Raw genomic sequence first — 21,928 nt, 5'->3', positions numbered from 1 at the left:
GATTGCTCTCACATATATATGCCAAATGCAATGAAGCAGTTCTAAAACCCGAATGTTATTATTAAGTAAAAGAAGATCCTAAATGGAGGGTCGCAATGCAGGATAAGCTTTCCATGATCGAAAAAAACTCATTGAAAGGCTTGAAAACAGGAAAGTCATAGGTGTGAAATGTGTGTTTAAAACAAAGTTGAATGCAGACAGTTCAATCAACAAGTACAAAGCAAGGTTAGTCATGAAAGAGTATACTCAAATTTTTTTAGTAGATTACTTTGATATGTTTGCACTAGTTGTAAGGTAAGATGTCATTTGGATGTTGCTAGCTATTGTAACATAAAAAGGATACAAAATCTACCAATTCAATGTGAAGTCAACATTTCTAAATGGATTTTATAAGGAAGAAACTTTGTTGAGCAACCTGAAGGCTTTTTTTGTGAAAGGACATGAAAGACAAAGTTTATCTATTAAAGAAGGCTTTGTATAGATTGAAACAAGCCTCAAGAGCCTAGTATAATAGAATTGATGAATTCTTATCAAAATTAAGCTTTATTAAAAGTCTTAGTGAATCCATTTTATACATCAAAGGTGATCAACTAATTCTATTGTGATTTCTTTGTATGCTTATGATCTCTTTGTTACTGGTAGCAATTGTGAACAACTTATTCAATTGTTCAAGGATGATATGTTTTAAATTTTTAGATGATAGATTTAGGATAAATGTCATTTTTCCTTAGTATGGAGGTTAAGAAAAATTATGGTAAAATTTTCATTAGTTAAAAGAATTACGCAAAGGAGATTATGAAGAAATTTAGCATAGAAAACTGTAAATATATGAACATTCCTATATGTCAAAAGGAGAAGTTATCCAAGGATGATATTTAAAAATAAGTGGAAGAAACCCTCTACAAAAACTTAATTGGTTTCTTGATGTATCTAACAAGAACAAGACTAAATATCTTCTATGCAATAAGTGTATTGGTAAGATTTATGCATTGTGCCAATGAATTTCATTTTAAAACAGCAAAAATGTGTTAAGATATGTTAAGGAACTTTAAATTATAGTATCAAATTCAATCAATCACAAGATTTCAAGTAAAACGTTATTTTGATAATGATTGGGAAAGATTATTCGATGACATGAAGATCACCTATTTCAGTTTTGGATCGAAAATATACTCTCGAAGTTTAGAAAAACAAGAAGTTGTTACACAGTCAACAATTGAAATTGAATTCATAGCAACCACAATATATGTAAGTAAAACCTTATGGTTAAGAAAACTATTAATTAATATGGCTAAGAAAAATATTAATCAATTTGCACTTGAAGTAATAGACAACTATTTAAGTAATGGTGGACAAACAGGCAGTCATAGCCATCTCACAAAATTCAATTTCTCATGAAAAAACCAAGCATTTCAACATTAAGATATTTTTCCTTAAAGATGTACAAAGGGATGGTGTAGTGTTCTTGAAGTATTGCAAGACTGAAAATCAATTGTCATATATCTTCACCAAAGCACTTACAAGAAACAAGTTTGAGTCAATAAGAGAAAAGCTTGGACTTATCAATCACTGATTCAAGGAGTGTTGAACGTGTGCATCAAAAATTGATTAACAGTCTTCTCTTTATGCTGTTTGACCAAGCCTTTAGGAATAGTATTTATTTTAGTTACGCAGTTATGCCAGTGGCTAATGTTTAGAATGTTTGTTATTTTCTTTTGTTACAAGGTCTATATTTAAAAAATATATTATTGTTAAATAAAATCAAACATCTTTCTCTTTGTGAATTACGTTCTTTTACCAACAATCTTTACCAAAACAAGGTAGTAGTGAATTATAATATACGTGATGAATTGCCTCCAAAGTGAGCTTGTAATGATAGAATCAGTTTTTAATTGAAGGGTATTCTAGCAAACAGTGATTAAACATAGAGAAGATGCTATCACTGACAAGGTTATACAATGGAAGGGCCAAAATATGTAAAATACATGGAAAATGGAATTTTACATCGAAAGACGATTTTCACACTTGAGCCTCCAGGACAAAACTGGTATCTAAGAAACGAGTATTGTAGAACAAAGGTGAGCTTAGACACTGACTTCAAGCCCAAGGTTTGGAGGGTGTACGAAGAGAAAAAAGACAGCGAAGAGAAGTGTTGAAGTGACAAATGATGTAACAAGATCACTTGAAGAGTGAGAGAAGTAGGGAGTATATAAGGGAGAAATCATCTCTTAGGAGGAAGGAGCTTGTTATGAGTAAGTAGGACCCTTAACCCTACTCGCTATGGGTAATAGTATTGGAATTATCTCATCCATCTTTCTAATTCCATTTGTTATTATCTTTTTTCTTTCTTTGGATCCCCAACATCTTTAATAGAGTTAATCTATTATAATAACTACCATTACCATATCACCTTATAAAGCGTATGATATTTTGACAACACCCTACCCTCGTGTTGTTGTGAGCCAGATGGTAATCTTGTTTTAGTACCGGTCACCTAGAGAGGATAGAACAACGTAGAATAGGTACAACAATAATCTTAATAAGAGTTCAGATTTAAATTTCAAAAGGAAATGCAATCTAATGATTTAAAAATCCTTTCTCATGATGAAACACTTGCATTGCTCCCCCACCCAATCTTGTGTTTTATATATCTTCAAATTTTTTTAGAAGGTGTTTTTTTTTTTTTTAAAGAACACAACTCCCTTGTAACAGATAGTGAAGTATAAAAATGGCACCATGTTCAACAACGAGGACTATATTTCCACTCAAAGTGGAAGCATAAGCATTCCTCATAAATATGCAAAAAAAAATTATTAACATAATGTACAAGAGTATAAAGACATTAAAATGAAAAACAATCGTTTCCTACAAAAAATTATACTGTCAAATTAGTTAGCAGCCTCTCCAGCTGTCGTCTCATTATCGTCATTTCTGGTCAAAGCAGCATCTGACCTTGCATCCTCTACGTTTTTCTGCTGAAGCTCATGTTTCAGTCTTTGGATTTCCCGATCCTTCTCTTCGAGTTTATCTTGTAACATCAGAACCTGGAATGCAATCCCATTTTAGGATGGACTATCAAATATCAATTTTCATGTATGCCAAAAGTATTGATTCACAATTCTTTATTGTGAAATAACGCGTTCAAATATCAACGCATTCATACAAGTATCACGTTATCCAACCATGGAAAACATTTTATTGACTCGGATATAAACAGGTTCCAAGTATACAAAAAGATTCCATTTGAAAACATCAATACCCAATTTCTATCAATCTAAGGACATCATGGCATAAAATTTTAAAAACAATATTTATTTACCCTTTCTTTTACGTAATAATAAAAATATTCGTTCAAAATTTATATTTGAGCAAGTTGTATTATCAGTTTCAAAAACTTGAGGCAGAACTTTTTAATCTGGCTGATCATTTATGCAATTCATATCAGCAATATCAGCAATCATTTATTTTTTCGGCCTCGTTCCCAACACAACAATTGAGTTCATAAATTGTTTTCTCCGGTTGCAGGGTCCGCAAACAAAATATTCACCCTTTGTTCATAAATTGTTGCTTATGAATCAAACAGATACTTTTATTGCAGAAGATACTGCAATCTTTAAATAACAAATAAGGAGAAACGGAGAAAGAAGTAAAAACCGTTTCGTTGGATCTTTCCACATCATTTGTCAGTCCTTCCATGTGCTTCTGCAACCCTGTAATAGATGTCATGGACAAGAACTAGGGTTTAATCCTTCCAGTCTTCAATTTTATAGACAAGAAAATAAATTAGCACAGTTATGATAATAGTTCCAGCATACTATACACTACAAATCATTAGCTTTATAGCCACACACGACAATATCATTTCATTGTATCAGTTTGGCATGAAATTTAACAAAACTATTGATACACTCATTTGAATCTTAAAAGGCGACGGCAGTTACCCAGGTAGCTGGTGTAAGAGTCAAGGGATTACAGAACCAAAAGGGTTTTAAATACTATAGTGCCACTATTGGACCAAACAGTCGGAGCAGGCCCTGTTCTTTCTAGGGGCTACTGTAGCGGACCAAACAGCTGCCACTGCGGGGACTATCGAGGCGCTGTGTTTATTCCAAAACAAAACTTGGAATAGAGACATTAGGGCTTGCTGGAGGGCTATTTCTGCGATTTTAATTTCTAAAATTCAAATCTATAGATGTAATAATAATGAAAATTATAACAGCTTGAATTCAGATGATAATCGATAATTCTATCTAGAAAACTAGTAGTTGACTTTTGTCGGCGTTTAAAACCAAATGACCTTTTATTGTTAATTATGAATGTAATTACTTTGAGTAATTGTTATCATTTTTGACAATTTCTGTGTATAGTTCACAATATATAAACTAAAAGTCCAAAATAGTGGTTATCTTGCTATGCACTAATTCGCTATAGTGTCTGGTGTTTTTGAAGACGGCCGCTGCAAACCACTATCCATGATTTAAAACATAAAACAAGTTCCATTCAATGACAAACCTTCAAATTGACTTCTAAGCTGTGAATTCTGGGTCTTCTGCAATGCCAGCTTCATTCCTAATTCATGTATCTGCATACCAAGAGGAAAACACAAATGGAAAATGCAGCAATTTAAGCATCAATTCAGTAACAATGAATACCATATAATACATTTTGGGATTGAGCCCTTATGTCAATATGGGAAAACTGCATACAATTGTGACAATACAACACAAGTGGGGGATAAGGGACAGTTCGAGGCATAGAGCAAAGAGATGGTAGCACCTTCCCCTCAGAAGCTTGATTTCCAATCTCCTCATTTTCCTCCTGTAGGGTTCTACATTTAGCCATCAGCATCTTCCCCATCTTGCTTTGGGGAGTAAAATTCATAGCAGCAATGTTATCTTGCAACTCCTTTACTTTTTTATCCTTTTCCTCGACTAAATTCTATTATCAGAAGAGAAATCTTGTAAGAACTAAAAAGGGGTAACCAACAACTGAAAGAAATTGTTATTACGGGTAGGGAGTGACAACATGAAAGAAAAGAAAAATGTAACTAAAACAACTCTCTCGAGCCAAAAAGAAAGAAAAAAAAATCAACAGTGTTTAAGTTATGGGTATTAAAGCATCTGTATAAAATATCCAAAGGGCCAAACACATCACAGAGGAAGCCAAATCTTAAATTTGCCTATTCTAATGTCATCTGAAAACATTTAGGGTGTGTTTGATTTAGATGAAAATAGAAAGGATTGAAATAGAGAATAAATAAGTTGAGAAAAGATAAATATGTAAGAAATAAAATTGTTTGATTAATTTGTTTGGTAGAGTAGAAATAAGCGAGAAAAAGACAAGGTATTTTGAAAGTTATGCAATTTGATTGATTTGATGGGAAAAATAAGGAGAGGGAGAGAGAGATGAATTGAAATATTTGGGAAATAAAAAGTGGGTTCCTCCATTTTATTCTTTTCCCCTCATCCCTAAAACAAACAACCAACCTCTCCCTCCCCCTCCTCTCTACCAAACAAAGGGTTACAGATTTACAAAAACCCTCTACCATACAACTTATCCCCTGTACTTCCAACTATACAAGGATTGTCTACCCAAAGTGCAAAGGTTGCCTATACTCTTCCATCTTCTGTGATAATTCCGTTCCATTTCATTTTGTGACCTCCAAAATACATAAGTTTATTACTGTTACCCCAGTGAACAAGGCATGAGACGGCTATTAGGTGTGACAACACGGTTCAGACACTAACAAAATGTTTCTGCACTATATTAGTCGGTGAAAAAAATCTGTAGACAACTTGAACTAACTAACCTTTTCCTATTTGAACATGAATTACAAATTACCACACTCAATTTTTCTCACCTCCCTGTGTTTCTCCAACAGAAAAGAGTTAAAAAGATCAACCAAACTCAATTCAGTGTAAGTCAGCATCAAGTCAAATAGCAAACCTTTAAACGAGTGAACTCTTCATGAACAGCTGGATCTAGTAACAACCTCCGAGCCTGAAAATTATATTTCAAAGAATTTCAGGGCATTAAATATTCAATAAAAAAATAGAATACAATATAAAACCAACATGATGTGCAATTTCAGCAGCAGGATTAATTTTCAACAATGATGTGAGATGATACAAACAAAGACACCACAAACACAAAGCAGAACCTAAACATGGTGTAAATTTACAGCAGAAACATTATAAAAACAAATTCAACATCATTCCTTATTTGTCAAAGTTTAGTGAAACAGGGAATGCTCATGCAAAATTTTAATTTTAAAAAAATATAGTTCCCTATAATGTTGACAGGATAACCTGTGCCCTAAAACCCATGTGGGCCACCCTACATTAACCTGATGAACAAGAAACACATTTGTTCGATGAATGCTGCCGCTGCCGCCGCGTTTTCTCCGGTAAAGTTAGGGGTTTTGTGCGCCTTGAGGAGCGGAACCAATCCATAGTGGTCGTTGCCTCATTCTCCTCCACACGCGCCGTGACGCATGGCTTCTCTCCGATAAGCTTCCGGCGAGTGTTTGTCACGTGCCACCTTCTCGTTGTCGGAATCACACTGCAATACTGTTGTTTGTCTCGCCAGAGCCTCTTGAGTGCGTTTTGGTCCTTGTTTCTTAGTTTCGATGGCTGTAACTCAGACATAGGGTTTTCTCCTTTGATTGTTTTGAAACCCTAAGTCGGTTAGATCTCCTCTGTTTCAACATTGTTTGACTCACCAAATCATGTTGAGTCCACATACATCCTTGGTTCTTGATTTCGAAGTCAGCAGACCGCTCTTGACGCCACTACGTCACTTCTTTCTTCAATCGTTGTTGGTCAGTTTCTTCTTGGGCTCGAGTCTAGTTTGTTTAGCCCGTACTTCATGTGATACAGTGTTAAGTATCACCATTTGGGAGTAGTCCAACACATAACCTTTGGACCTCCAACCTATCTTTGGCATTTTAATGTCATCATAAGTCCCAATCTTTGTTCCTCGAATTTGTCATCCTTACCATGCTCAACACAATCCAACCATGGTTCCTAGTGGTGCTTTGATGAATACAGAGACCATTATGATCTTCCACCTTCACGATTTGTCATCGGCGCGTAAGGGGAGTATGTTTCCAGCCACTACATGCCCCATCAGTCAGTGATGACAATCCCAACAATTTTGTCACTTTCAATCACTTCTTCCCCATCAGTCAGTGATGTCAGTCCTTGCAGTTTTATCATTTTCAACCACTACAAGCCCCATCAGTAGTGATGGAAATCCCTGCAATTATGTCACTTTTAGCCACTACAGGCCTCATCCTTACTTGATGGCAATCCAGTTCCTGTAGTTTGTTGTCGTCTACCATTGTTGGTTGTCATCCACTCTTGATGGAAATCTCTTTTGTCAAAGTCATCCTACTTGAAGGTTCATGGTGCTAGTTGATGTTTCGTGGTTGTCCACTGTTGTCCAATATTATTCTTCATAAGCTTCTAAGGAGTCTCTTTGACTACACTGGTTTGTGAGTCCAATTTGGTTTATAGACATTCTCTCTCGATGGTCTGAAGCATATCTGCATCTTGTTCGAAGCCAAAGTTACCACGTCTATTGTCTCAACATTCCAGACATGTTGATTTTGTTGGATTAAGTTTATTTATTCCAAGCCTGGTACATACAATCTATATGCTCCAACTTGAGGGGGAGTGTTATAATATTTATCCAATTTATCATCTTTATATTGTGTTTAGGGTTACCCTATTTATCATGATTATATTGTCTAGGGTTACCCTATTTATCATGATTATATTGTGTCTAGGGTTACCCTATTTATCAGGATTATATTATCAATTTATTCTTATAAATAGAAGATTATGAGAGGGATCAATCAAACCTTTTAAAATTATTTTACAGTTTCAATCTCAAGTAGAAGTAAACTCTTACGAGTTTACAGGTTGGGTTGAGTCTACTAGTCGAGTTTACGGAATTCTCATGAGTTTACGTAAACTCTCAAGTTTGACAACCTTGAGTACGACACAATAAAAGAAAGTGAAATACAAGCCATTGGGCAAGGAATCAAGAGCAGTCTTTACAATGCCTCAAACAAACAGAAAAAACAGGATTCTAAAAATAATGTGAAAAGAAGAATCATCAGCATGATCCACTTAATCATTCATGTCATAAACTTACCTGCATAGACGGTGGCTTGAGTTGCACTTTCAGATCCCACACAGCAGACTGGAGAAGTTACCAAACAACCAATCATTAACGAGGAGAAACACAAATAAGAATAATAAAAAAAAGAACAGCTACAACAACAAAAGCTACAGGTTCCATCTCTGGTGCTTGAGTAGCCAAGATCCAGACAAATTACTAAATCAATAAGAGATAAAACATCCAAGATTAAAAAGGAAGGGCACTGCAGATATCAAGCAGAATATAGTGAAACCTCATACAGACAATTATTTTATGTTCTTGATTTCTATAGGTAAAGGATGAAGAGTGAAAATATAAAAATAATGCACTTCAGATTTTTTTTCCTATGAAAGATGGAATTTACTAAGGTGGTCATGGTTGATGCTGAAAAGAAACACACAATCATGCTAACACAAAAACTGGAAAGAACCTTATTTTGAGATATTACCTTCAACTCGGTTATCTCCTGTTCTCGTTTTGCAAATGTTACAATGAATGCAGCTTCCTTTTTCTTCGCCTTTTCAAGCTAATATCCAATAGGAAAATGATAAAAGATCAATGAAACCAGATGAATAGATGATGAATTATTTTGAACGAAAAGAAAGAAAGAAATATATATATATATATATATATATATATATATATATATATATATATATATATATATATATATATATATATATATATATATATATATATATATATATATATATAGATAGATAGATAGATATATGTGTGTGTGTGTGTATAACTAGATTCTAAACCTGCTCTCTTAAAGATTCTTCAGAGGTTTTCAAGGTATGAAGATGATTAATCAACATTTTGGGATCTAGAAAGAAGAAAGATAAAATAATGTTCAAGTATACATTTAGAAAAAATAAAATAAATGTATAAAGAGTCATTTCTTGAACAATTAATGCAGGTATATGTCACTTGCAAAACAGAGTACAAACAAACCTGGAGTGACCCCAGCAGGTACAGAAGGCTCATTTTTAAGTGTAGAATGCCAACTCTGAATCTCAGATTTTGCAGCCTCAAGTTCATTCTGGAAAATTCAACACTCTTGTCAATATTTCTATGTAAGGAAAATGTACAGCTCAAGCCTACAATATGAGAATAAGACTATTTCATATGTGGAAATTTGTACAAAAGGAAAACAACCCTCCATTCTAACATATAAGACTCAGCTATGGAAATAGAGATCATTGGGAATGGTGCAAGAACATTCTGTTCCAAATCATAACAATTCAAACATTATAGATGAAGATTGACACCTTTTCATCATGAATACAATCATGTAGCAAGTCTTAAATCACATCGACTATAACTGAAGTTTGCTTCTCTAATAACAAAAGTTCAAATTCTTTCATACATAAGAACTATAAAATTGTGAAAGAAAACCAAAAGGATAACGGCAACAGAAGGGAGCAAAGATGGTCAATTCTTTAAAGAAAAAACGTACTTGGCATGTCACAAGTGTATCCTTACAGTTCTGAAGACTGCAAAAGTACAAAGATCAAAAACATGTTTTAGACCCAACTAATCAGCTGCAATTTACACAATGTACAATATACCTCCCACCGTTTATTCTGTAAAATACCTCTCACGCAGTGACAAAATCATTCCTGTTGTTACACCAGAGGCTTCTTCAGCTTTTGATTTAGCCTGCATCACAAATCATTATTTAACTTCTTCCATTTTATAAAGCATATTATTATAAGCTGCACAAGCAATTTAGCAAGAAAAAAGGTAAGCTACGTAAACAGAGCAATCAAATACCCATCACCCACGTCGACTTCCACTGCTCACCATACATGAACAAGTACAATCCCAAACCAAACATATATCCCCAATGCACACCACATAAGTCAAGTGAGCCAAACCCTAAAACTCAGCCAATATTCTCCATGAAAATTAAATTATTGCGAAAAAACAATATCATTCAAGCTGTCTCACTTTCCTCAACCTAAACAATTCCTACACAACAACAATCCAATACAGCCAAAGAAAAACAAGGAAAAGAAAACAATAACACATTCCACTATATCCTGCACCTAAATGGCGACACAGCATAACAGACTCACGCAAGCCGTACCTTCTTTGTTGCATAAGGATCGTTGTCGTAATCTTCATCGTCGTAATCGGGAGACGACCTCTTACTACCTAGATTTCAAAGCAACGATACAACCGAACTCAACAAAACAAGTCAAATTGAAGCAACGGTTAATCAGAAAAACAGCTAGAATAACTAAAACCTGAATGCCTAGAAGCAAATCCACCTAAGAAATCGAAGTCCTGCATTTGGCAGAAGCGAAGTTGAGGTTAAAGGGAACGACGAAAGCGCAAGAAAAGTAAAGATGTGGGAGGGATAGTGCCGCTTACATCGTCGAAATGAGTAGGGGAAGCCATGAAGTTGAAGAAACCCTAGAGTGAAAATGTGAAATGAACGTGGTTCTGCACAACGGTTATCTACGAAGCGAGGTAAAGTAGAGAAGATGCACCCAATATGCGATTTCTAGTGCAGTTTTCTCCTCTTGGAAGAACCCTCGACACCAACTCACTAACACGAAAAATTACTTCTTGGATTTCTCCCAACAAAGACAAAACAAAAATATAATTTCTCACTTAATTATTGGACTTTATTTTTCTTAATTTTTTTTTGCTTTTAATGTATTATTTTTAAAATTATTTAAATAACATTTTAACTGTAAAATAAATTAATTTAGATAACACTTTAAAAAGATAAAATAAATAATTTTTTAGAATTAAAAAAACTGAGAGCTTGTGAATTGTTTGATAGGATTTTTGTTTATTTTGGAATTTTAATTAAGTGTAATATTTTACTTTTCTAAAAGCCAGTTTATGTTGTGACTTATTTGATGGTGTAACACAGTTCACTGATAATAAGATTTAAGGACACCTAACTTTGATTAATGCTGACTTAGGCGGTAGATCATGATAGGAGTTTGAAAATAGAAAACTATATGTTATTCGTTGTTACTCATTATTAGTTGTTTTTTAAAAGCTTGATTTTTTTTTTTCGTCTATTTGGTTTAATGTGGGATTGAATTTTTTGATAATTTAATATGGTTTTAATTTTTATAACTTTTGTTTAATTTGATTTTTTTTATGTGGTTTAAATTGTTAATAATATAGTATTCACGTGAACAATAACTTAATAATGTATTAGTTTTTTCCATACATGACCACTTAAGGATATTGTGATATTGATTTGTGGTCGTTAGAAGTGGTTTTGTCGAAGAAATAAAACATTAAAGTTGAAATATGGTTTATGTGTGGGTTTATAAACTTTATTAGAATCACGAATGAAAAACCTTACAAATAACAAAAAGATTAAATATTACAGTTTCACAGTTTTCCTAACCTAATTTTTATGGGTCAAAGTTTTTTGACCACCACCTTGGTCGAGGAAAAGTGACTCCACAAGCTTCGCCCACTTCCAACAAACTAATGTTATCCATATTTTTTTTCCTCTTCATTACTAATACATGAAAAAACTCTTAACACATCAAACACATTCATTTCCTCTAGACTATTCTCAACTACAGTTTCTAAAATTTTGGCAAAACAGTTTGAAGCTTTTTCTGCTTCAGAAACCATATTCCTCTCGCAATTCCCTATATCCTCTTCCCCTTTCAGTGATTGAACTACTACACAACCCTCTAAAGAATCCATACCCAGATTAACATCTGAAAGTTTTGATTTTTTTGTCAGTGGCTCCCCTGAATAAGACAGTTCCCTATCGAAAACTACGAATTCATCAAATTGACTATCACGAATCTTGCCCAAAACATCTTTGGTGCTCCGTGTGAGCATTCATCGACGCTCATTTCCTACATCATTTGAACTTTTGAAAACTCTAACTTCGAATCCCTACCCAAATCAACAAACTCCGATTAAAAACATAAAAAAACACTAGAAAGGAGTGAATAATATTTTTAAAACTTTTCACAAATGACGTTTGATGGGTTTTCAAAAGATTAACAAATAGAGATATGTTCAGACAATGATGTTTCAAAAAAGCTTATGTTTCAAAAAAGCTTTATAAAAGCTTTTAAAGAAAGTAAAGCAATAAAACACAATTTTTACACTGGTTCACTAAACCTAAGTTAGATTGAGTTCTTCCTTAAGAGGTTCCACTAATCTTTTACAAAGATTACACGAGGTTTACATCTCCAAGTCTACAATAAGTATTCTTACCACTTCTAGTTCACCTAGTCAACACGACTACTGCAAGTTTAACCACTCATAGTTTACAAGTATTCTAACCACTCTCATCCCTAGACAACACGTTTAGACAAGTGTTTTAAAATATCTTTAGAACTTACAACACAAAATAGTGTTAAGAGCAAAGGTAGAGATGATAACTCCCAAAGAGAGAATATAAGCAGTAAAAAGAGTTTTGTGATTTGCTAAGATTTTTCTCTCAAAAGAAATATATTCTTCAGATAATATATGAGCGCAGCAAGCTTGAGTTTACTATTATATATTTCTTATATTATCCTTCTTGTGTTATCATTCTTGTATTCTCTTCAAACTTTCGTCTATATATAGCTTTTCTTGAAAGATGATCGTTAGACAAGGAAGTTGACTTTAGGAGAGCAAGTAGCCTTCAAGTGTGAAGTCAAACTTTACTCTTTTTTTGTTGGGGTCATAGCTTTGTCATAACCTTAAGTAAATTGAGCTTATACGATATGACAAAGCAAAAGATTTCAAGAGAAACATTCCTAGAATGTTCTTATTCTCTCACAACGTCTTTTTCTTGGGTGCAATGATTTTGATCATATTTTTCTGCGTTAGTGATCTGCACGGATATCAAAAATAAAGTATATAAGAATCAAAGAACTTTATCGTACATGTATTAAATATATATTTTGAATGTTGATAAGCGTTATACTATATTGCGTGTTCAAGACATCTTATCATTTATTATGTCATTCATAAATGCATCGTTTGGTAAAATATACAACATGTATAATCATAGGATGGTATAAACATTATACACTTCTTCAAAGCCTATAACGTTTAGTGATCATTCATTAGACGATTCATTCTTTATAACGCTTTGCTTAAGATAACACTTGTATTGAATAAAAATTTCTTTTAGCCTCAATGTTATAAAAGAGATAGACTTTTTCTTTTCATAAGACACTAGCTTGTTACTCATATAGACTATTAGATGATTTCAAAGAAAGACACTTTCTTTTCTTAGACATTGTTTATGATTTTAGTTCATTAAAAATTTTAGTCTAGAAAACATTTGAATGGTGATGTTGCAATTCCCGGTGATGCATGAGGTGGCTAGACGATTTGGTGAGGTTTGGTTTTCTAATGATGCGGGAGGGAGCGTTGTGGCTATCTAGCTTTTGTAATATTGCGTTGAAGATCTCACGCACAAAGAGCTTTGGTGGTCTGCAGGTTTTAGTCATGCTAAGGTACTTTAAGCTTGAGTTTTGGTTTTTCTTATACTATTGTAATGAAGTGTTGTGAGGTGTAGTTAAATTCTTGCTTTAGAGAGTGTGGATGTACTTGGGGTCAAAGGGTTGGTGAGTGTTGTCTATGTGTGGTACAAATTTTCACATATTGTTATTATCTAGTTATCATTAGACAACAACAATGGTTTTTCTCCAGGTTTGAAGTTTTCCACATTATATCTTGTGTATCCTTGTGTTACTCTTCTTTCTTTGTTAGTACTATAAGAAAAGAAAGGCTTTATATCTCAAGCCAAGAGGGGGTGAATTGGATTAACCCTTTTTAATGATCTTTTCAAAATATTTATGAGTTATTGGCTTTCTTGAAATCAATAAACAAATAGTAATGAATCAACAAGTAGAGAAAGAGTAGAGAAAGATCAACACAAAAACCTATATTGGTCTGGCTATTAAAAGCCTACGTCCAATCTTCCTTCAACAACGTTAGTTGAAGGGAATCCACTATAATTGATTGAGTATACAAAAATACAGAGACAACCCTCTCAATGCACTTCTCTCACTACTCAAAATTAATATAGCAACACAAGAGATGAACAATCTCAATCTCTTACAATAACCAAGAGCAATCACAACCCTTAACCCCCTAACAAACCCGCATAGGTACAATACAAAATTTTTTTATGAAGAACCTGATCTCTAACACACACTCCTCAAGTGCAGATTGAATAAGAACCTTTAACACAAAGTCTTGAAAGAATCTTGATGGGTAATCAACCAATGTAGTATAGATCCTCCAAGAACGTCTCTTGAAACCACCTGTAATCAAAGCTCAATGAGAATATTAGTATTTGAAAATTGTAATGTTATTGAAATAGGTTTCAAGTCACATATATATAAGATTTTCAAATCTTATCGCATTATAATCAATTATGTTAATTGCATAATTAGTTATGTTTTTTCTCCGTTCTAATCGATTATCCTATGTTTATAATCGATTATTTAAACACTTAAGCCTATTATTGATCCATTCAACAATATTAACAAATTAGGCTATTTATGTAATGGATTAGACTATTTCTCTGTTTTAATCGATTATTTAAACACCTAGCCATATTGTCTATCCAATTTTCATCCATAATAGACTATCTCACTTGTATAACAAATTATGTTTATTTTTTCTGTTTTAATCGGTTATGCGACCTATATAATCGATTATAACATAACAGTTTGCCCCTATTAGCTTTCTAAGTGATCTGGCTAAATCTTAACGTGTTATATACCTAGTTTAATCGATTATATATACCCGAAATGAGATTATCAATATGTTGTAAGCTTGATTCATTTAACATTAATAGCTTCAATCATCTAACACATGATAAAAATATAAATATTTGTTATGTCATTTGTTTTACAAAAAACAATTAATGATAATTTAATTGTTCATCATCAAAAAATAAAATATAAAGGATTTAAGCTCCCCTAACAAGTAAGTTGATTCTTATGGGATAAAGACGGTAATGTTTTTCATTGACAATGCAATTTTTCCATCGGATAAACTTTTAGAATATGTATCCTTTTGACAATAAATTTTATAATATAATATTTTCTGCATTATGATTTTTTTATCTAAAATATTTTGTAATTAATTTTTGAAATAGTAAGAAAACAAGTACATTATGTGGATTAAGTCCTACTAAGACCTATGAGAATAATAAGTAATATGATGAAAAATAATAAAGCATAATGTGAAAATTTGTTTACTTTGATCAAAATCTTTAAGTGGTGAAAGGTGGGAAGAGAAATTCCACATTGGTGGAAACTTACCTTGAGAAATTCCTGTTCAGTGAAAACTTATCTGAATCGTTACACTTTACATGTTATAAAAAGAGTTCAGTGTTTTCTGACAAATACATTCCAAAGACTTATTCTTTTTATTGCCTCTTGCTTTAGAGTTGGAGAAAAAAAAATCATGACACATATTTAGTTTCTCGGGTGAGTTTCTCCTTTAATATTTTCCTTGTATTTATTTTTCTATTTCAAAAAAAGTATTGTCATTAATTTATTTGAAAATAAAGTGAGGAGGGTATGTTATTTTTTTCTTTAATAAAATTATATTTTTTTATTTAATATATTTTTTGTTCCTTTTATTTTCATCTTATCTTATGTGAGTACTTGTACTATTATGCTACTCAATAATGTGAAGGAGCAGTAGAAACTGTAATGATGGGTGGTGTGTAGAGGTTCAATTAGTAATTATGGGGGCGCAGGAAGCAATAGCGTTTAAGCCCATTGGCAGAAGGCTCAGTTGGCCAGTTTTATATAATATCTGGAACTCTTCTTCCACTTCTTCTTGGTGATTCTCCTGGGAACCAAAGCAAAAACAGATTTTGAAGGGTGAGAGGGTATGGGTATCAATATAAAGGGAGAAATAGAGAGGGTAAATGGGAAGGAACTGAGTTACATTGAATTTGTGGATAGATATATGGAGAAGAACAAACCCGTTGTACTCACTGGGCTAATGGACCATTGGAGAGCTCACACTGATTGGGTCACACTTCATTCCCAACCCAACTTTCAATTTTTCTCAACTCATTTTGGAGCTTCTAAAGTTCAGGTATATTCTTTATACAATGCAATAAAATATACCCAATCAATGTTTAATTGAAGGAAGTTCTTTAGTTATGATGTTTTGAACACTTGTGTCTGATTTCTATTGTTGGATGGTGATTGAGTTTACTGAAAATTTACCATGATTATTTAAGAGTGTGATTCCTGGTAATCTCTGAAAATTTTGTGGAATGAAGGTTGCTGATTGTGACACAAGAGAATTCACTGATCAGAAAAGAGAGGAGATGTTGGTCTCCGATTTTATAGCGCGTTGCCTTCTCGAGGAGGCTTCTGCTGTTCAATGTAATAATGAAACTTGTTCAAGTAATGGTGCCTCTGTATCTATACCGTATTTGAAGGATTGGCATTTTGTAAAGGTATACCTTTTAGCCTTTATTTACTTCTCTTTTGATTAAGAGTTTTGATTCATGAATATGTGAATGCAAGAACTCGTTTCCTCCATTTTTATGGGGCACAAAACTCACTGGAACAGTTAAGGCGCTTTACGTTGTCTCTTTTCCCATAATGACATCATTTATATCATCAATCTGAATGATGCATGAACCTGGGAAGCAGGGTGGTTGTGCATTGTGGACTACAGAAGTCAACGGATTAACATTCCCATTCACTTTTGGTTCTGTGAACGCTTATATGCAGATAATTTTCTATTGGTATTGTTGCTTTACCTGAAATCTAATCATGTATGGAATTTTTAGGTGTTCATTTTGCTATTGCTGCTGTGCGAGATCCCTGTGTAATCAATTTTTAAGCATGTGCCTTATTTAGATAAAAATACATATACCATCGGCAAGAAACAAATCAAATTTAATAAATGACTGGATTACTTAATTCTTTTGCATTGAGAGTCCTCTTGTTAGGCAATACCTGTCAAGTTTTATTCTATTTTTAGTATAGATGATGTTGTTCTTAGTAATTTTCTCTTTTCTCACTCTGGTAGGAGTATCCTGAGTATGTAGCATATGAGACTCCAAGGTTCTTTTGTGATGACTGGCTCAATCTGTATCTTGACAACTTCAAAATCCATATTGATTCTGACACACAGCAACCGAATGAGGAAATATGTTGCTCTGACTATCGTTTTGTTTACATAGGGGTGAAAGGTGTGATTGTAGGTGTAATAAATTCTTCTAGCAACAATGCATATCAGATCATACTGTATTTCCCTTTACCGAGCGATGAAAAACCGACAAGTAACCTCTTGCTTTCAATTATCTGGCAGGATCTTGGACTCCTCTTCATGCTGATGTTTTCAGGTCTTATAGCTGGTCGTCAAATGTCTGTGGAAAGAAGAGATGGCTTTTTCTAGATCCTTCCCAGTGTCATCTTATATTTGACAGGCATGCATTCAGTACAAAATAGATATTAATGGCATTTTTCCGGACAAGAATTTGGGGACACTGATAACAAAATCTAGTTAGATGTGTCAATTTTAAAACTATCCATCAACTGTGATTTACTATGAAGACCACCTTCAGCAAACCTTTTCTTCTTGGAAATCAACATTCGATCATTCTTGCCACTTTCGTACTTTATTTGGGTTCACTCTGTATGTATGAAATTATCATTCTTGATTTCTTGCGTTTGTGCTGTTCTTCAGAGGTGGGTTGGGCGTGTTTTGATGTGTTGGTCTTTCTTCTTAGTTGTCAAAACTAAGTTCTTTTCAACTTTGATTCAGGAATATGAAAAATTGTGTATATAATATCTTTGACGAAGTATCAAACTCGAAATTTCCTGGTTTTAGCAGGGTAACTTTCTACATTTTGTCATCAATCTTGCTGTTTTCAATTAGACTTTTGTTCTTCAGCCTTCAATGGCTCTGTATATGTATGCAGGCTATCTGGTTGGAATGCACACAAGATGCTGGTGAAATTATATTTGTTCCCAGCGGATGGTATCATCAAGTTCATAATTTGGTATATTCTTGCGCACTATCTGTATTGCTGTTTTGTTATTTCTCCATGATTTTGAAAGGAAATCCTGCAGTCCCTTTAAAGATGAAACTTCTGTATTCTAAATGGAACTTGTGGTTGATCTCTGGTACATTTAATTCTCAGGGAAGCTAGACAGCTCAGCGGAGCTGGTAATGAAAATATGTAGTTTGCTGGTTTCCAGGAGTTCACTAATAGAATCACTGGCATATGGTGAATCACTATGAATCATAAAAAAATTCATTGCTAGTTGAGTGATTGCATTAGGTCATTGTTCAGAAATGATTAATTAAAATGATCATTTATTTTAAAAGTTCTCTGGGGAAATTGATAACAATATCATAAGTTGAACAAAACACACACACACACACACTAGCTTATAAGCTGGAAAAAAACACAATTGGCACAAATAGCTTTTGAAAACCTTTATTTCCATAACAAAATTAGTTTTTTGTTATGTTACATCAACTTTATCGTTAGATGATTTTAACTGTGATATTTGACATGATTTAATCATTTGATGATGTATATTGTGCTTTCAGGAGGATACGATATCTATAAACCACAACTGGTTCAACGCTTATAACCTTTCCTGGGTGGTAATTTGAGTAATGCAATGAAATAAATATTTGAGAGCCAAGCTCAAGGCTAAATATGATTCAACTAAGTTTATCTCATGACTTTTTCATGCCATGACAGTGGAATTTACTTTTAAGGGACTACAATGAGGCCAAGGACTACATAGAAGACATCAAGGATATATGTGATGATTTTGAAGGTCTATGCCAGCGCAATCTTGCTGCTAACACAGGTGCAACATACCTGATTGCTTTTTCCTACCATGTGTCATGAATTTTTGTATGCTATTGGGGGCAAATTAATGATGATATCTTAGAACAAAAAAAAAAGTGGTCATCCTAGGTTTGATTTGTTAACTGTTAAAGAGTCTTCTGATGATCAACAATGAATAAAGGGCATGTATTCTTTTAATACACATTTCACTACTTTATTTAATCTCAATTACTATATTTTCTTGAAGTTATAATGCTCATTGTGCAATTGACTAACCACGGCATAAGTTTTGTACTACTAACTTTGATAGAAACTACATTTAAATATATAAAATGCTTAAGCTGGTCATACAAGTTAAACTGACTTTTCTCTTAAATCAGGGATGAACTTTTATGACTTCTTTACTTTCATGTCATACTTCACCGTGGCCAACTTAGTGTTGCTTCGTTATATAAATAGAAGATATGGAAGTACTACTGGAAGTTCTTCAACAATAGCTCAGCATTTATCCATGAATCTTGGGTGTTTAAGGAAGACCGCTTCAGAGATGAAACACGTACGTGCTCTAGAAGGAAATCATAATTGCGTTGTGGATATTATCAAAGCATTTGAAGATCCTAGATTTTCCAAATTATGCATGCATGTAGGAAGAACATATGCCATGGTACATGAGCAATCTCACTTGGTCTCTGATTTCGAGAGCTCTACAATGAGTGATTTGGTGGACTTCAGTGATTCGAAATCATACACATCTCAGATCTACACACCTGAAGATCTTATTCAATTTATAGACAATGTAGTTGCAGAAGAGGAGCCATCTGTACTTCGTGACACTTGAATGGCCTTTTGAAATTCATTTTCACAACTGATTGCACTTGAAGTTGGGACCAGCTACTCCAGTCTAACAATTGCATCTCATTGCTTTTACTCTCACGAGACAAGAAAGTTATCACCCAATTGGCACTTGTCATAGTTTTTTTTGTGAAAATTTTGGGAGAGGGGATGGTTCCTTAAGCCCAAAGCAAGAAAAAAAGGGAAAGTTTCTAGACTCAGTGCTTAGAGGAATTTACATCTACCTTCAGACAAGTGGGCAAGAACTAGCAAACTGTCAAATACAAACCCTTGTCTTATTCCACTTGACCTACCATTTGGGACTAGTGGTCCTTGTTTAAGTAAGCTTTACTCGTCACTTATCTTTACTCTAACTGGCTTGTCTTACTAATCCCTCATTTTAGGCTCCATTGGGTCACCCTTTTTGTCTTTCTATTCTTTCTTACTTATACTTGTTCCTTGCTTTCTTCTCTGGCTGTTTAGAAACCAATACCTTCTGTTACAGCTGTGGGCCCTTCATGTCCCATAGTTGTGCCTTAGAAAAGATTGACTTTTGACTCTGGCAAATTTATTTAGCAGCAGATGATATGATTTTTTAGGGATATTGTATTATTGTCATCAATTTACTTTTGCAATTGGCTCTCGTCGTAGTTGTGTGAAGGTTGGGCAATAGGTTTCTTACCCAGAACGTGTACCTTTCGCCACAGATCGTGGGAGTTGTGGACACTAGACACCTTCCCTCTTGAGCCTTTTTGCTGTATATCTGTTGGTTTTTTATATATGTAATTTAATTGGAATATACTAAAATTTTCTTATGATTGGATGGATGTCTTACCATTTCTAGATATAGAACTAAAATGAATGATTGAAAATCTTATCCTGGAAGTTTTATATATATATATATATATATATATATATATATATATATATATATATATATATCCGACACTAGATAATTTCATTAGCAAGTGGTAAAAAATAATTGGTTTGCGTGAAATTTAAACATGGAGAAAAAGGAAACAATTGAGTTAAATATGTATGTTATAGTCAAATTATATCTTTTAAATATTGTGGATTATATTTTTAATATTTGATAGTATAATTATGCCTTGAAGAAATGGTAGAAGAAAACCTAATATAAAAATCAAATTAAAAAATGAATAAGTATATTTTTTAGAAAATAATGAATACATTGATAATGATCCTTAACTTTACTATTTTTTGTTGATAAAAATTAACCTTACTATTTCTATATATCATATTTTGTGGACGATTTTTCTGGTGAGAAAAAATAATTCTATACAATTCAACATCAATATCTTGTATAAATTCTATTAAGTTGGCAAGTGTCTTGAAAAAGTAAATTATACTAACACATCCTAAAATGTTGTTATTGATACAATTTTTTTTAACGTTACACAAGCTTCCGTCTTTTTAAAAAAGATTTAATATCTGTTTTGATTCTTATATTTGTCGCTTTTATTCAAATTGATCTTCGAGTTTTTTTTTTGTCTTTAAAGTAATCAATTTTTTTTTGTAAAATTTGTTCAATTTGATTAATTTGTAAACAATTTTGGTCCTTACAATTTGAATAAGTATGGGCAATTTCTCATATTAGATCAGTAAGTGTGACATTCGGGCACTGACGAGGGCGGGGAGTGACGCCGGTGCAAGAGGCATGGTGCAGAGGGCACAGACAAGGAGCGACTCCTGGCAGCTTCGGGTGGAAGGGGTACATGGACGAATCGAACATACACCGGAATGAGAGGGATCTGGAGACTGTGTAGGTATGGGACTATACAGTTGAAGGATAGCTTAAAGGAATTGATTTGACTACTCATATCACCAAATGCATTTGCTTTTCGGTAGCCTGACTCATAAGAACTCCATGGTTAAGTGTGCTTAGCTTGGAGTAATTCTGGGATGGGTGACCTTTTGGAAGTTTTCCCGAAAAGTGTGCGAGTGAGGACAAAGCACACTGGAAAGCCTGGTGGTGATCTATGGGGGCAGTCGATGGTCCCTGTGAGTTGCCAGGACGTTACAGATGGTATCAGAGCCTAGCCTCTCCCAGTACGGTGTGGTTCGAGGACGAATATAATATCTAAAGATAAAGGTGTATCAATTTCATGT

At 33.6% G+C, this 21,928-nt stretch overlaps 2 protein-coding genes across 3 annotated transcripts; one reads left to right on the top strand and one right to left on the bottom strand.

The window, feature by feature from the left end:
- Window positions 1-2,741: 2,741 nt before the first annotated feature.
- On the bottom strand, window positions 2,742-10,751 carry LOC108329850 (FKBP12-interacting protein of 37 kDa). 2 transcript variants are annotated; one of them, XM_017564200.2, is made up of 14 exons: window positions 10,549-10,750; window positions 10,422-10,461; window positions 10,262-10,329; window positions 9,767-9,831; window positions 9,629-9,665; window positions 9,124-9,211; window positions 8,931-8,995; window positions 8,615-8,692; window positions 8,161-8,208; window positions 5,947-6,000; window positions 4,777-4,938; window positions 4,513-4,582; window positions 3,655-3,710; window positions 2,742-3,044 (listed from the first exon to the last, which is right to left on the bottom strand). In XM_017564200.2, exons 1-14 carry the CDS (start codon window positions 10,573-10,575, stop codon window positions 2,889-2,891), a joined length of 1,014 nt encoding a protein of 337 aa, XP_017419689.1. In that variant the 5' UTR covers window positions 10,576-10,750; the 3' UTR covers window positions 2,742-2,888. The 2 variants fall into 2 exon arrangements, with proteins under 2 accessions (XP_017419689.1, XP_052732781.1); XM_052876821.1 differs by lacking the exons at window positions 2,742-3,044; window positions 3,655-3,710 and adding an exon at window positions 3,733-4,158 and having other exon boundaries at window positions 10,549-10,751.
- A 5,233-nt stretch (window positions 10,752-15,984) lies between these two features.
- Window positions 15,985-20,643, top strand: LOC108329931 (arginine-specific demethylase JMJ20). The gene is made up of 9 exons (XM_017564318.2): window positions 15,985-16,233; window positions 16,424-16,603; window positions 17,185-17,347; window positions 17,467-17,584; window positions 17,923-17,992; window positions 18,080-18,160; window positions 18,718-18,774; window positions 18,875-18,986; window positions 19,348-20,643. The coding sequence occupies exons 1-9, from the start codon at window positions 16,024-16,026 to the stop codon at window positions 19,803-19,805; spliced, it is 1,449 nt and encodes a 482-aa protein (XP_017419807.1). The 5' UTR covers window positions 15,985-16,023; the 3' UTR covers window positions 19,806-20,643.
- Window positions 20,644-21,928: the final 1,285 nt, after the last annotated feature.

This window comes from Vigna angularis, chromosome 4 (genome assembly GCF_016808095.1).
Source record: "Vigna angularis cultivar LongXiaoDou No.4 chromosome 4, ASM1680809v1, whole genome shotgun sequence".
Taxonomy (NCBI): domain Eukaryota; kingdom Viridiplantae; phylum Streptophyta; class Magnoliopsida; order Fabales; family Fabaceae; genus Vigna; species Vigna angularis.
The sequence above is the reverse complement of the archived record's forward strand: the minus strand, read 5'-3'. Positions and strand labels throughout refer to the sequence as shown.

Coding starts and splice junctions, on each gene's coding strand:
- LOC108329931 (XM_017564318.2), top strand. CDS start 16,024: ATGGGTATCAATATAAAGGGAGAAATAGAGAGGGTAAATGGGAAGGAA. Junction 16,604..17,184: donor AGGATTGGCATTTTGTAAAG/GTATACCTTTTA, acceptor TCACTCTGGTAG/GAGTATCCTGAGTATGTAGC. Junction 17,585..17,922: donor TGTCATCTTATATTTGACAG/GCATGCATTCAG, acceptor ACTTTGATTCAG/GAATATGAAAAATTGTGTAT.
- LOC108329850 (XM_017564200.2), bottom strand. CDS start 10,575: ATGGCTTCCCCTACTCATTTCGACGAT. Junction 6,001..8,160: donor TCAAGCCACCGTCTATGCAG/GTAAGTTTATGA, acceptor TATAATTTTCAG/GCTCGGAGGTTGTTACTAGA. Junction 3,045..3,654: donor TGGAAAGATCCAACGAAACG/GTTTTTACTTCT, acceptor ATTGCATTCCAG/GTTCTGATGTTACAAGATAA.